Raw genomic sequence first — 16144 nt, forward strand, 5'->3', positions numbered from 1 at the left:
TAGGCAGTTTCCAGTCTCAGTGTAGTCCAAAATTTAATCTGAAACCAAATAAGTAATATAAATTCTTGTGGCTTCCTAAAACGAACAATCTTGTTAAAAGTTTAGGAGTAAGAAGCCAGCTCAGAAAGAGCGGTCAGTTCCGGGTCTATACAAGGCCACCTCATACTCCGTTGCTTATTATTTTTTTTTATTGAAGTGTAGTTGTTTTACAATGTTGTATTAATTCCTGTTGCTTATTAACATTTCTCGATTTGGTATTCTGATTCCTTTCTCTACCATTAGTCCTGATATTAAACTACTGCCTACTTGGAGTTTGAGAAAACTCAGAAGTTCAAGTTTTTCTTTTTGAAACATGAGCCATCCATGTCATTCCACCACGTTATATTAAATTCTATGGTAAATATTAATGTTTACAATGTTAAAAAATTTTTAATACACAATATGTTGCAGCCATTTAACTTTGTAGGTAATGCAGCCTTACACTTGTAAATATTTAGAGTGACAAATTTGTTTTGATGATCTAGGTCAATGGTTTCTAAATCTAGAGGGTTATTGAGCCTAAACATGGGCCCTTCTGATTCAGTATGTGTGTGGAGGACACCAGGAATCTTTTTTTTTAAAGCTTTCAAAGCTTGTTTTAGCAGCACATATTCTAAAATCAGATTGATAAAATGGTTAAATGGGCAAAGCACATGAACCGGTAAATTACAGAAAAGAAACACAAATTGCCCTTAAAAACGTTAAAAGACATTCAACCTCCCTTATTCTAAGAAAAATTTAAACTACACTGAAACGCTATTTTCAATCCATCAAATTGGCCAACAGACAGAATTTGGAGAATATGATATGGGGAGGCTGTAGGGAAAGAGGCACTAATGTATATCATTGGTAGTGATGAAATGAAACTTGTATTTTAAGACAGGACAAGAAAAATTAAACATAAAATTCTCTGTGTGTCCCTTTGGGCCTCCTCCCTCCCTAATGTGTACGTGCATCTGCATTACACATTAACCAGAGCTCCTCACACATGGGAGCACTTGCTCAACTGCAAAGATCTTTTTGTTTTTTTTCTTTCTTCTGACGCTAGCAATGTAACTTCTTAAAACAATAGCCTTCTTTCCCAGATCTGTAGGGGGTCACGGTGACTTGCTGCTCACTTGGTTTATGTATGCTTGGTGAACTTTATGTAAAAGATCGGTTTGTCATTTTGATGTACAATCCTTTGTCTCAAAAATATATGACTGTGCCTTAGACTTCTAACAGGCGGAAAAGTTCTCAGAGCTTTCTGAGAATCGGCTACCTGGATTATAATCCTGTTTGGCTTGAATAAAATTCCTCCCCCACCACTCTTATCTTGATAGTTAATTGAATATCAACTGAATAGTTAATTGAATTTTCATCGACAGTGGGAGTAAAAGATGGTACTCGAAAAAACTACATACTGAATGACTCAAAATATATGACACTCTGGAAAAGGCAAAACTATGGAGACACTTAAAATATCAGTGGTTGCCAGGGGTTGGGGAGAGGGAGGGACAAATAGGCAGAGCACAGGGGATTTTTAGGACAGTGAAACTATTCTGTACGATACTATAATGGTGGGTACATGTCATTATACATTTTTCAAAACTCATAAAATATACAACCCTTGGGTGATAATGACATGTTAATGTTAGGGTTCAGTTGTAACAAATGTACTGCTCTAGTCGAGGATGGTGACAGCGGGGTGAAGTTGTGCCTGTGTGCGGGAAGTAGGTATACGGGAACTCTGGATTTTCTGCACCATTTTGCTGTGAACCTAAAACTGCTTTAAAAAATAAAGTGGGTCTTCCCTGGTGGCACAGTGGTTGAGAGTCCGCCTGCCGATGCAAGGGACACGGGTTTGTGCCCTGGTCCGGGAAGATCCCACATGCCGCGGAGCGGCTGGGCCCATGAGCCATGGCTGCTGAGCCTGCGCGTCCGGAGCCTGTGCTCCGCAACGGGAGAGGGACAACAGTGAGAGGCCCGCGTACTGCACACAAAATTAAAATAATAAAAGTGTATTAAAAAAAAATTTTTTAAGTCACCATTGCCGAAACCAGATAAACTAATGTGTTTTTAAAGTTCAAAAACGGTGACTATACTTGATGACATTGTACAACTGAAATTTACTAAGAGAGTAGAACTTAAATGTTCTCACCAAAAAAAAGAAAAGAAAGAAAAGGTAAATATGTGAGGTGATGGATGTGTTAACTGGATTGTGGGAATCCTTTCACAACGTATACATATATCAAATCAACACACTGAAAACTTTAAATATTTTACAATTTTGTCAATGACCTCAATAAAGCTGGTGGGGAAAAGCTCAAAAGCAACAGCAGCTTAGATGCCTAGCACACAGACTTTTCATTTACATTCAGAGAAACAGCAAGTTTCTATGTGAAAATCTACAATATTAGATCCTCATTCTGGTCATTTAAGAGAGAATTTATTGGCTACTTTTCTAAATAAAATAAATATTTGTCATTTTCCTTTATGATTATACTTAAGAGATGAAGAAAATGGGCAAAGAATTCCCATGATTTTTTTTTTTTGCGGTACGTGGGCCTACTCACTGTTGTGGCCTCTCCCGTTGCGGAGCTGGACGCGCAGGCTCAGCGGCCATGGCTCACGGGCCCAGCCACTCCGCGGCATGTGGGATCTTCCCAGACCGGGACACGAACCCGTGTCCCCTGCATCAGCAGGCGGACTCTCAACCACTGCACCACCAGGGAAGCCCACAGGTGGATTCTTAACCACTGCGCCACCAGGGAAGCCTGAGATTTTTTTTTTAATTTTATTTTTTTATACAGCAGGTTCTTATTAGTTATCTATTTTATACATATTAGTGTATATATGTCTAGAGATTTTATTAAAAGAAACTTTCCAAGTCCTGTAATACCAAGAAGTTTCCTGGGAATACCTGATGATAAATTCAGAAAATGTCAAATGCAATACAAATTACTGGTCATATTGGTATGAATTTTGTTTGGGAAGACTGCCAGGAAAATGCTCTGACTTTTCTCTACTTGTGGATTTATTTGTAAGTGTTGGCATTCATACTCCACAGAATTCTAATCCAGGCCCCTTCTTGATTAGTTCTTTCTAGGATGAAGATGATAAAAGTAGCTGAAGCTGAGGCAGCAAACCAAATCCTATCTTATCTTCCTGCTGCTCAGTTTCAATCACCCTCCTGTCATCACATCATTTGATTCCTCATCCCATGCAAGTCTCGTGATTTTCGTCTTGTAAAACAAAGGATGTTGTCCACCCTCCAGTTCTACAAGGATCAAGTCATTAGCCACTGCAATACCTGACCTACAGTATACCCTGAAAGGAATTCAAAACAGAGGAGGCACTCTGTGCTTTAGGAGAACAGGCAAAACAGGCCCTTAGTTAAATATATTTCAGGAAATTTTGTGATTCTGGTTTCTTGCATCCTCCCATACTTAGAAAAGCACTAAAATCCTTAACTGGTGTATCTGTTCCTCTTGACTAGCAGTAACCTTCTACTGAGATGTATACTGGATTGCACATACTTATTAGCCAAAGTCACATATATAATTGGCCGGTCCCCCTACCTCTTCGGAGCAGTTCCTCAGAGCTCTCTGAGAGGCTGTCTCCTAGTCCTCAGTAGGACACAATAAAACTCAACTCACAGCTCTTACATTGTGCATTTTTCTTTCAGTCAACAGTCTATATCCCGAATGCTATTACTTGACTATTTTCATGGACCTGTGGAGCACACCATCTGATTCTACCTTATATTGTGTCTTAACGTCCCTATCTTATCTGGCCTTTGACTTTCTTGTTCCATGTACCTCGTTCCTGACATTTGCTGTACATCTGTTAGGTAGAACTCATTGTGCATGACAACTTCCTGATGTGATGCAATACAAAGTACCCAGAACAACTTGTGAATTTTCTTGATAAAAAAAAATTGAAACTACTTTAATAAAGCACTTAGATCTGACTTCTGATTTACAGGAATAAAGAGGTGGAACAAGCTACCTACACTACTAGGAAGCAATCAGACTAATCAGAATAGAGAACTTTCTACAGGGCAACTGGTTCCTTCAAGTCAATGACTGTAAGAAGAAGAGGTTGGGGGGTGGGTGCATATAATCTGTTGCAGCTACTCAATTCTGTTCAACTAGAGATCTTATGACGGGGTTACATCCCAATAAACCTATCCTAAGTTGAAAAGACCCTAAGTCAAAATGAATTTAATACACCTAACCCTTTTTTTTAATGTATTTTTTTAAGTCTTTATTGAATTTGTTACAATATTGCTTCTGTTTTATGTTTTGGCTTTTTGTCTGCGAGGCATTTGGAATCTTAGTTCCCTGACCAGGGATTGAACCAGCACTCCCTTCATTGGAAGGTGAAGCCTTAACCACCAGACCGCCAGGGAAGTCCCAATACACCTAACCTTAAATGTGCTCAGAACACTTACATTAACCTACAGTTGGGCAAAATCATCTAACACAGCCTATTTTATAATAAAGTGTTGAAAATGTCATGTAACTTATTGACTACTGTACTGAAAGTGAAAAACAGAATGGTTTAAGTATACTGGTTGTTTGCCTCTGTGACTGTGTGGCTGACAGATGTGGCTCGCTGCTGCGGCCCAGCATCATGAGAGTATTGTTAGCCCAGGAAAAGATCAAAGTTCAAAATTCAAAGTATGGTCTCTACTAAATGCACATAGCTTTTGCACCATCAGAGTTGAAATATCCTAAGCTGAACCATCAATAAGCAGGAGACCAGCATATGCTATTGTAGAGGGAAAGCAGCCATAGATAATATGTAAACCTATGGGTGTGGCTTTGTACCAATAAAACTTTATAAAACCAGTCAGCTGGTAAATCATAGTTTGATATGACGAAACAACCAACCAAACAACCATTACCACCACCACCATTTTTAAGAAAAATGTATTAGCAAAAGCACCACTAGCCTGGATTTTAAAAGACTGTGACTGTTTGAGATGTAAAAAGATATTTGGGTCCCCAACTAAGAAAGCTGTTCAGATGGGCATAATCTCTAATGCCCTCTTCAGATATGGCCAAAGTTAGTAATGGATAGGGAGAACCTCCCAAAGGGTAGAATGAACCACACAGATAAAGAACTGCTTCCAGAGAGCCAAATCCAAAGGTGTTCCCTGTCTCCTAGGAAAGGGCACCTCCTATCACTTGCCAAGCAATATTTCAGAATTGCTACAGTCCTTCTCCACTATTGTTTGCTGGCTGTATGAAGCAGTATAGCTTGTCTTTTCAGTTCATAGGTCTCCAGATCAGGAAGAGCTACATCTGAAATAATGTGAAGACTCTTTGAACTGGTATGACTAGATGACATTGTTAGCTTACCTTCTTTGGGGAGAGGTGCATCTTTTACATGCAAAAGGGAAGTTAATATTTAAGACCAAGGTAGCAGGCTGTGGTACACTATATTCTTTTCAGCAAATATCCATTTGGTTTCCCCAGCACTTCCCTGCTGTGAGAGTATACTTTCGTGCCCCAGTGATGTTGAGCTTGAGTGGAACCTGGGTGGAAATAATGTATACCTGTTCCAAGTAGAAACGAAATGTGCTTGTATAATTTGACTTGGCCTCATAAGCCATGAGCATGTGTTTCAGATAGTGGCTGCACGCTCAACCTGGGTCCTAGAATGATCAGCCAAACCATGGATCCAACAGAGAATATGTTTCTTATAAGCCACTGAGATTTGAGGTTTTTCAGCATGATTTCCAAGAAAGCTAACTAATACAATTTCTCCCTCAGAGCTGGGCTGTAAGAGGGAGCACACAAAAGGACAATAAAATCTTAGGAAAATGCAGAAAGTTTTTCTGAGGATGGTGGTAACCCTTTGAGTTCGGATTCACTAATAAAGCGTGCATCTATGATTTATTTAATGCTGTATCTTTGGATCAGGAAGGTATTTTCCAGAATGTTTTTCTATGAGAAAAATATAACTTCTTTTATAATTCATGTGGACCATTTCCAAGAATACACTGTGGCAAAAAGAGTAACTACACATTAAGATTTAAAAAACTAGGGCTTCCCTTGTGGCGCAGTGGTTTAGAGTTCACCTGCTGATGCAGGGGACACAGGTTCGTGCCCCGGTCCTGGAAGATCCCACATGCCACGGAACGGCTAGGCCCGTGAGCCACGGCCGCTGAGCCTGCGCGTCTGGAGCCTGTGCTCCGCAATGGGACAGGCCACAACAGTGAGAGGCCCGCGTACCACACACACACAAAAAAAAGATAAAATTTAAAAAACTACACATAAATTATGATTTATCAAAACAAATGAAGCAAAACTATAAATATTCCAAAGAAAAGTTTCTAGAATTCAAATCTCTTTATTTTTGTTACTGATCTAAAGAACAGATTTCAAATGCTATTACCACTGCAGTGCATCTTTTCCAGTTTAAATTCCTTCTTTTTCTTTTTAAACGTCATTATGTCTTTTTCAACTAGAGCAATTTAAAAAAAATATTTATTTATTTATTTGGTTGTGCCAGGTCTTAGTTGAGGCAGGTGGGCTCCTTAGTTGCAGCGCACCAGCTCCTTAGTTCTGGCTTGCCGGCTCCTTAGTTGTGGCATGCAAACTGTTAGTTGAGGCATGCATGTGGGATCTAGTTCCCTGAGCAGGGATCCCTTAAAGTCCATCTTAAAAGAATGTTGAAAACACTACATTGTCTATAAAAATTATCAACAGCTCCAAATTAATAAAGAGCTCAAATTAGTTTTCCAAAACTGGAATTGGATTCTATAAAAGGTGGCAAGTTCTATTTTTTAATAAGATAGAATAATATTTATTCTTTTTATTTTTTTTTTTTTTGCGGTATGCGGGCCTCTCACTGTTGTGGCCTCTCCCGTTGCAGAGCACAGGCTCCGGACGTGTAGGCTCAGCGGCCATGGCTCACGGGCCCAGCCGCTCCGCGGCATGTGGGATCTTCCCGGACCGGGGCACGAACCCGTGTTCCCTGCATTGTCAGGCGGACTCTCAACCACTAAGCCACCAGGGAAGCCCTCTTTTTATTTTTTAACTTATAAAAGTAATGCACAATAAACATAAAAATACAAAAGAAAAAAGTCACAAATTTTCTATAATAACCACAACTGTTAACATTGTGAATATGTTTTTCTTTTTCTTTCTTTTTCATGATTCAGGTGCTTTATTTGGGTGTCTGTTTAAAAATGCAGATGGGGGAGTGAGAGAACTGGGGAAATGGTGGTCAAAGGGTACAAACTTGCAGTTAGAAGATGAATAAATTTTGGAGATCTAATGTACAGCACTGTGATTCTAGTTAACAATACTATATTACATACTTCAAAGTTACTAAGAGGGTAATCTTAAATATTCTCACCACGATAAAGAAATGATAATTATGTAACATGATGGAGGTGTTAGCTAATGCCATGGTGGTCAAATCAACATGTTGTACATCTTAAACTTACACAATGTTATATATCAATTATATCGCAATTTTTTTTTAAAAAGGCAAAAGAAAATCTCTAGTGAGACAGAACTAAAATGAGATTTATTTGAATAAAATACAATTGACAGTTGAAAAAAATAAAGATGTGGATATGCTTTTCTAAATTTCCAATATTTTGGTTGACAAATAAATACAGAGAAGTATTCCAAATGAGAGTTGGGACTTACAGGAATGTTGTAAAAAAAAAAAGTCCACATTCAGTGGAAAGCTGGACTAGATATCTTTTGGGACACTTCCAAGGCTAACATTTTCAGATTCTTTTAGATTATGCCAGTCACTTTATCATATTTAAAGCAGTAAATTCCATGTACCACTGTTAAGCTAAAAAAAAATTGCAGTATTAGAACAGTTCCAAAAACACTGAAAAGCATTTCACTTGAAATTTGCAATTTAAATGACATTAAAGACAGAAACAAAAATACGTCAAAACAGCATTCTTATTGGATCATGGTGAGATTCTTCTCAAGCTGCAGAACAGTTTCCTTAAGGGCAGAATCCTCTGCCCAGTTGGCTTTACTCCCCAAAATGAGGTTCTGTAATTAAGAAAAAAAATTTTTAAATTAATGTTCTAAGTACTCTTAAAAATTTAATAAGATTTTAAAAAAATCCTCAGGACTTCCCTGGTGGCGCAGTGGTTAAGAATGCCCCTGCCAATGCAGAGGACACGGGTTTGAGCCCTGGTCTGGGAAGATCCCACATGCCATGGAGCAACTAAGCCTGTGCACCTTAACTACTGAGCCTGCGCTCTAGAGCCCACGAGCCACAACTACTGAGCCTGCAAGCCACAGCCACTGAGCCCATGTGCTGCAACTACTGAGCCTGTGCGCCTAGAGCTCATGCTCCGTGACAAGAGAAACCCCTGCAATGAGAAGCCTGCGCACCACAATGAAGAGCAGCCCCCGCGCACCACAACTAGAGAAAAGCCCACACACAGCAATGAAGACCCAATGTAGCCAAAAATAATAAATTAAATAAAGTAAAGAGGGACTTCCCTGGTGGTCCAGTGGCTAAGACTCCGTGCTCCCAATACCGGGGGCCCGGGATTGATCCCTGGTCAGGGAACTAGATCCCACATGCCACAACTGAGAGTTCGCATGCCACAACTAAAGATCCTGCACGCAGCAATGAAGATCCCAGTACAGCCAAATAAATAAATAAATCTTTAAAAAAAAAAAAAAAAAAAAGAAAAAAAAAACCCCCAGGCTAAATGAACACATAAAATTTAAAAACTGACATAATGAGGACTTCCCTGGTGGCGCAGTGGTTAAGAATCCGTCTGCCAATGCAGGGGACAAGGGTTCGATCCCTGGCCCGGGAAGATCCCACATGCCGTGGAGGAACTAAGCCCCTGCACACCAACTACTGAGCCTGCACTCCACAGCCCGTGAGCCACAACTACTGAGCCTGCATGCCACAACTACTGAAGCCCACGCGCCTAGAGCCCGTGCTCTGCAACGAGAAGACGTTGCAATGAGAAGCCCAAGCACCACAACAAAGAGTAGCCCCTGCTCGCCAGAACTAGAGAAAGCCTGTGTGCAGCAATGAAGACCCAACACAGCCAAAAAATAAATAAACTTAAAAAATAAAAAAAACCCTGACATGACAATAACTACCAATATTCATTGAGAATTTGCTTCGAGCAGACACTATGCTAAACAGATTAACATGAATTATCACCTTTAGTTCTAATAACCACTCTTCCTACACAGGAAACTAATGCTTAGAAAAGTTAAATAATTTCCTCAAGGTCAGCAACTTTTTAAAAAAATTTATTTTAATTTATTTATTTGTGTGCAGGCTTTTTCTAGTTGCAGTGAGCGGGGGCCACTGTTTGTTGCGGTGTGTGGGCTTCTCATTGAGGTGGCTTCTCTTTTTGCAGAGCATGGGCTCTAGGCATGTGGGCTTCAGTAGTTGTGGCATGCAGGCTCAGTAGTTGTAGCGCAAGGGCTTATTTGCTCCATGGCATGTGGGATCTTCCCAGACTGGGGATCGAACCATGTCCCCTGCATTGGCAGGCGGATTCTTAACCACTGTGCCACCAGGGAAGTCCCTCAGCAACTATTAAGTAGCTGGTAGGATCTTAACTCTAGATTCCCATCACCTGCATCCATGTTTTCCCCACTTCCCAACTTGAAGTCTAATGTTCTCCATCGTTATACCATTCCGCCTCCACAGAGCTGCTGACATAATTTCCATTTATAAATGCCTATGGTCTAACTATAGCAAAATCCCAAAGCCTTAAATGCTAAACAGACATAAATTCAAGATATATATGTAAACAACTTGATATTCAGTACTGAATTATTTAGTAAGATCAAAAACTAAATGGAAAAGAAAAGAAAACTAAATGAAAATAAGCCTGAAAGTAATAGAACCATTCACTTTTGAAAAGTTCTTTACCCCGCTTCGTATTTTATAAAAATATTACCTGGAACACATGTTGAATAACTGTAGTAATCTGTATCTCCATCTCCAGGTTTTGTTGTATGGTCTTTATCTTCCCCGAATTTTCCATACTACCCAAATCATCTTTCTGTTTGTTCTTTTCAGTCTGTATTTCTAAAAGCTTCCTTTCTGAAGCTTGTTTTAACTCTATTGGGTTAAAAATAAAACGATATACTATATATGATAACTCCTATAAACAAGAATCTTGAGAACTTATGAAGCAGAACAGTTAATGATTATTTCAGTCAAGAGAAAATTTTTAATAATCAGCATTTTATGCTGCAGTTCCATTTTGATCTGAAAATGATTTCTCTGGTGCAAAACACCAATATTTTAATTTCATACTTAGTAATGTCCTCTGTGAGATGTTCAAGGTATGTATGTATGACAATGATACTGTCTACAAATGTTTGCTGTGGCATCATGTCAAAGAGGACTTACTCTGGGTTGCCAAAAAAATAACAGGAGATATATGTAAGGAAATACTTCCCCCCCTTTATTTACAAAAATTACAATATCAACAAGATGAATTTTCAAGGAAAGGTAAGATTCCCTTCTCCAGGGATAAATACCATCAACCATTTTTTTTTGTTGTTCCCGAAATGTTCTGAGAACTAAACTAGAAATCTTCCTGGTAAACCCATCTTAAGTTGAAAATATCCTAAGTCGAAAACGCATTTAGTACACCTAATCTACCAAACATCACAGCTTAACTTAGCCTACCTTAAACATGCTCAGAACACTTACATTAGCCTGCAAATGGGCAAAATCATCTAACACAAAGCCTGTTTTAAAACAATGTGTTAAATATCTCATGTAATTTATTGAATACTGTACTGAAGGTGAAAAACATAACAGTTGTAAGTGTTTTGGTTGTTTACCCTTATGATCACGTGGCTGATAGGAGCTGGGGCTCGATGTTGCTGCCCAGCATCACAATGGAGTATGTTACTAGCCCAGGAAAAGAGCAAAATTCAAAATCTGAATTCAGTTTCTACTAAATGCATATCATCATAAAGTCAAAAAATCATTAAGTCGAAACATCATAAGTTGGGAACAGATAGTATTTGAAAACATAAATGGGTGTATCTCAGGAGCTTGGTTCCTTGACAGGAATGCAATGGAAAAAAAGCCAAAGGGTGATTAGATCAGATGACCAGGACTACTTCTAATCCTGAGATTACTTACAAAAAGGCAAATCTACATAATATTTTAAAATAATAAATCATGCCTATACTGTTAAATGAAAAAAGCAGTTTACAACACAGAATAAAATTATGCCAATTTTATTTTATAAATAAAAAGCATTGAAGATCGATTATCTCTTGATAAAATTAAAAATTTAACTTCGTATGTATGTTTTTCTGTTTCTAAATTCTTTATAGAGAATATGTGTTACTTCTGAAATACATTTCAATAAAACATTTCGATGCAAAAAGCCATCTCATGTTCATTAAGTTAAAAAGCTGTAGAACCATATGCATCAAGTGATCATTTAAAAATTATGTTTACAGGGCTTACTTGGTGGCACAGTGGTTAAGAATCCGCCTGCCAATGCAGGGGACACGGGTTCGAGCCCTGTTCTGGGAAGACCCCACATGCCACGGAGCAGCTAAGCCCGTGTGCCACAACTATTGAGCCTGCGCTCTAGAGCCCGAGAGCCACGACTACTGAGCCCACATGCTGCAACCACTGAAGCCTGCGTGCCTAGAGCCCGTGCTTCACAACAAGAGAAGCCACCGCAATGAGAAGCCGGCGCCCCGCAACTAGAGAAAGCCCGCGCGCAGCAACAAAGACTCAACGCAGCCAAAAATAAAATAAAATAAATAAATTTAAAAAAAATTATGTTTGGGCTTCCCTATATATGGGTGTGGAAAAAGGCCTGGAATGATGTACTCCTAACTGTGGTCACACAGGATGGAGGTATGGCTTTCACATTATACTTTTTTGTATTATTTGATATTCCTCCCCCCACTGAGAATATCTTAATTTTTGTGATTTAAAGTTCTAAAACAACAAATCAAGCAAAATCCATTTTATATACTACTTTTTAAATTGCTATGTCCAAAATTTTAAGGAAATTAAAAAATTTTTCAGTGATTGAGAGATCTGGCCTTATCTATCAATCTTCATATTAAGTGAAAATGTGTTCTCAAAAAAAAAAAAAAGTGTTCTACATACGCAATCTCTTCTTTCTAACATCAAGCAATTTGTCTTCCAAGTCCCGGGTTTCCTGTTATTAGAAATAAAAAGATTAAGGCACATAACCTAAGAACACACCTATAATATTTAAATCACTGAATTTATCTATTCATATTTTCTAGAGCTCCAGTTTTCAATTCCTCTATTTCCACACAACAAAAGGGAAAGGAAAAGTAGCTTAAATGATAAGTAGATAATTAGTCAGAAATAATGGAATTATGGAAAAGAGAGAAAATTTAAGGACAGTGAATTCCAACCATATCAGTCTCTTTGGGCAATCCTATTTAGTCACATACAGTTACCAGCAAGAATGTTACTGAAATCATGGGAATGCATAAGCAGCTTTATATTCCAAGTTACCTGCTGTGATTTCATTACTGATTTATTTAGACTTAGTATTTGTTTCATGTTATCCATGAGCACACTGAAAAGGAATAAAAAATATGATTAACAGTTAAAAAAACTCAATTAAGAAATCAGTTAGTATATATTTACTTTCATTATATTCACTGTACACTTCAATAGAAAGTCATTGTTTAACAAAATAAGTCTGGAAAAATTTGATGTAAACTAAATTTCTGTTTAGAATTAGAGATGCATTTCCCTAGAAAAATTTTTGCTCACAGACAACAAAGAATATCAAATAACATTTCTTTTGTTTTTTCTCTTGGCTGCACTGCACGGCATGTGGGATCTTAGTTCCCCGACCAGGGATCAAACCGGTGCCCCCTGCAGTGGACGCTCGGAGTCTTAACCACTGGACCGCCAGGGAATTCCCCAGGAACATTTCTAAAAATCTCATATTTAGGGGGAAAAAACCCTAACAGCTTGCTAATACATAGCTTTTTTTTGGAAACAGACTTTAGTTTTTAGACAAGTTTTTTTTTTTTTTTTTTTTTTGCGGTACACGGGCCTCTCACTGTGTGGCCTCTCCCATTGCGGAGCACAGGCTCCGGACGCACAGGCTCAGCGGCCACGGCTCACGGGCCCAGCCGCTCTGCCGCATGTGGGATCTTCCCGGACCGGGGCACGAACCCGTGTCCCCTGCATCGGCAGGCAGACTCTCAACCACTGCGCCACAGGGAAGCCCCTTAGACAAGTTTTAGGTTCAAAGCAGAACCGACTGGAAGGGAAGCCCATGTACACGCTGCCCCCACGCTTGCACAGCCTCCCCCGCAGCAGAGCGAGCCATTTGTTACAAATGATGAACCTACACTGACGCATCATTATCACCCAGAGGCCATGGTTTACATTAGGGTTAGGGTTCACTCTTGGTGTTGTACATGCTATGAGTTGACAAATGTATAATGACATGTATCTACCATTATCATATCATACAGAATAGTTTCAGTGAATAAAGTGCTTTTATCCCCATTTCTCCAACAAGTATTTCTTTTTTTTTTTAATTAGTTAATTTATTTATCTTTGGTTGTGCTGGGTCTTTGTTGCTGCGCACGGGCTTTTTCTCTAGTTGCAGCGAGCAAGGGCTCTACGTGTGCAGGCTCAGTAGTTGTGGTGTATGGGCTTAGTTGCTCTATGGCATGTGGCATCTTCCTGGACCAGGGCTCGAACCCGTGTCCCCTGCATTGGCAGGTGGATTCTCAACCACTGCGCCACCAGGGAAGCCCCTCCAAGTATTTCTGAGTGACTACTACATGGCAAGACTGTGCCAGGCACCAGGAATATAAAACAGAGTAAAACATAGTACATGTTTTCAAAGAGGAAAGAATCTTATGGGGGAAAAAATAAATCCACAACCATCATATGGTTTCATTACAACCAGTAATGGATATGAACCCTTCTAAGAGTTGTGCAAAGGGTGGAACAAGGGAAATCCTTGAGTCTTAAAAGATGTAAAGTATAGTTGAACCTTGAACAACGCAGGTGGGGTGAGTGGTTAGGGACACCAACCATCCCACACAGTCAAGAGCACTGCTATCTCTGCCTCAAAAACAAAGGAATTAAATGACTCACCCAAGGGCAGAAAGCTGAAACAGTTTGGATCAAACCCTAGTTCTTCTGATTCCACATACTGTGACCTCTAACTAAACATAAATCTTCCCCCATACTTAGTTAACTTAAAGATCTGTAAAATGAAAATACAGGTGCCATATTTATTGAAAAAAACCCCAAACAACCTGCATATAAGTGGACTTGGGCAGTTGAAACCCAGGTTGTTCAATGCTCAAGTGTAATTATGAAGATTACCTAGATCAAGCAGTTTAGTACGGCTGGAGTAAAAGGGTGGAAATAAGACTGGATGAGAATAGTGGTTCTCATATTTCAGAGTGCCACATTCCCTTGGGAGGCTCGTTAAATGTGGATTGCCAGCTCCCCATCCAGAGATTCTGAGTCAGCAGGTTTGGGATGGGACCAGCAATGTGACCATTGTGAAAATACTAATTATCCTGATAATCAGCCAGGTGTGAGAAACACTGTAGAAGTTTACCTGGGAGGCTGAAAAAGGGGACTATCTGCACAGACCTGAGAGCTGAACTCATTTTCTGCTAGTTACAGGTATACGTGGTTGTAAACTTTAAGACAGGCTAAAGGCGCTGCCTCAGCCTACCTGGCCTTTGTGCTGTCTTTGGTGTCAATGTGATGAATCTATCCTGCACTCCTTTAACTCAAGAATGTTTTAAGCTCTCCTTTCGTGGGGGAGCAATATTTAGAGAGTTCAAATTCAGATTTTAGGATTTATGTAGTCCTGCAGTTAAATGGAATATGGGAGGAATGGGTATCAGTCAGGGCTAAGATGTCCAGATAGAGAAAGTGCCAGATCCATCTCGGTACTTTTCCTGTGCCAACAGTGGGGGGTGGTGGTGGTGGTATTTTATCACAAGATTAGAGCTTTGGGAGATAAAAATCACAGGTAAGGCCCCGGTGGCCAGGCACTTAGGCTCAGATTAGAGATGACCTTGATTGCCTGGCCAATTATTGAACCTATGCAAGATCATTTCTACCAATACAAAAATGAGGAGTATATTTCCTATCTCATTGAGTTGGCTTAAATGAGATAGCATTGCTCCTGCTTTACAGTAAATCCCAAACGAAAGTTAACTTTCAAAACCTTCCTTCAGGGCTTCCCTGGTGGCGCAGTGGTTGAGAGTCCGCCTACTGATGCAGGGGACACGGGTTCGTGCCCCGGTCTGGGAAGATCCCACATGCCGCGGAGCGGCTGGGCCCGTGGGCCATGGCTGCTGAGCCTGCGCGTCCGGAGCCTGTGCTCCGCAGCGGGAGAGGCCACAACAGGGAGAGGCCCGCATACCGCAGGAAAAAAAAAAAAAAAAAAAAAAAAAACCTTCCTTCAGGGGCTTCCCTGATGGCACAGTGGTTGAGAATCCGCCTGCCAATGCAGAGAACACAGTTTTGAGCCCTGGTCCAGGAAGACCCCACGTCATGGAGCAACTAAGCCCGTGCGCCACAACTACTGAGCTTGCGCTCTAGAGACTGCGTGTCACAACTACTGAAGCCCATGTGCCTAGAGCACGTGCTCCGCAACAAGAAGCCACTGCAATGAGAAGCCCGCATACCGCAACAAAGAGTAGCCCTCGCTCACCGCAGCTAGAGAAAGCCCACGCACAGCAACAAAGACCCAACGCAGCCAAAAATAAATAAATTTATTAAAAACAAAAACAATCTTCCTTCAAAATTCTCAGATTGGGGACTTCCCTGGTGGTCCAGTGGTTAAGACTCCACATTCCCAATGCAGGGGGCCTGGGTTTGATCCCTGGTCAGGGAACTAAATCCCGCATGCCACAACTAAGACCTGGTGCAGCCAAATAAATAAATATTAAAAAAAAAAAATCCCATATTGTATAGGTAAAACCTCCATTGCTTCTTAGGGTCCCGATCCATATGAAACAAAATGTCAACAGGACTATAAAAGTTGTAATGATGAGAAGGGCCCACAGAAATTCTGTCATGTTTCTTTTTTTTTTTTTTTTTTTTTTTTTTTTTTCCCCCACTAAAG

General features: G+C 40.0%; 1 protein-coding gene across 2 annotated transcripts in view; it reads right to left on the reverse strand.

The window, feature by feature from the left end:
• Positions 1-7544: 7544 nt before the first annotated feature.
• The window catches only part of CENPH (centromere protein H), a 23294-nt gene continuing 14694 nt past the window's right edge, over positions 7545-16144 (reverse strand). For both annotated transcript variants that reach the window (XM_024756180.1, XM_024756181.1), the window contains 4 exons: positions 12532-12595; positions 12151-12202; positions 9953-10116; positions 7545-8057 (listed from right to left, as the gene is read on the reverse strand). In XM_024756180.1, the coding sequence (XP_024611948.1) occupies positions 7962-8057; positions 9953-10116; positions 12151-12202; positions 12532-12595 (376 nt within the window). In that variant the 3' untranslated portion in view covers positions 7545-7961. The remainder of the gene's footprint in view (positions 8058-9952; positions 10117-12150; positions 12203-12531; positions 12596-16144) is intronic.

Source organism: Neophocaena asiaeorientalis, unplaced genomic scaffold (assembly GCF_003031525.2).
Source record: "Neophocaena asiaeorientalis asiaeorientalis breed wild unplaced genomic scaffold, Neophocaena_asiaeorientalis_V1.1 scaffold376, whole genome shotgun sequence".
NCBI classification, from domain to species: Eukaryota; Metazoa; Chordata; class Mammalia; order Artiodactyla; family Phocoenidae; genus Neophocaena; species Neophocaena asiaeorientalis.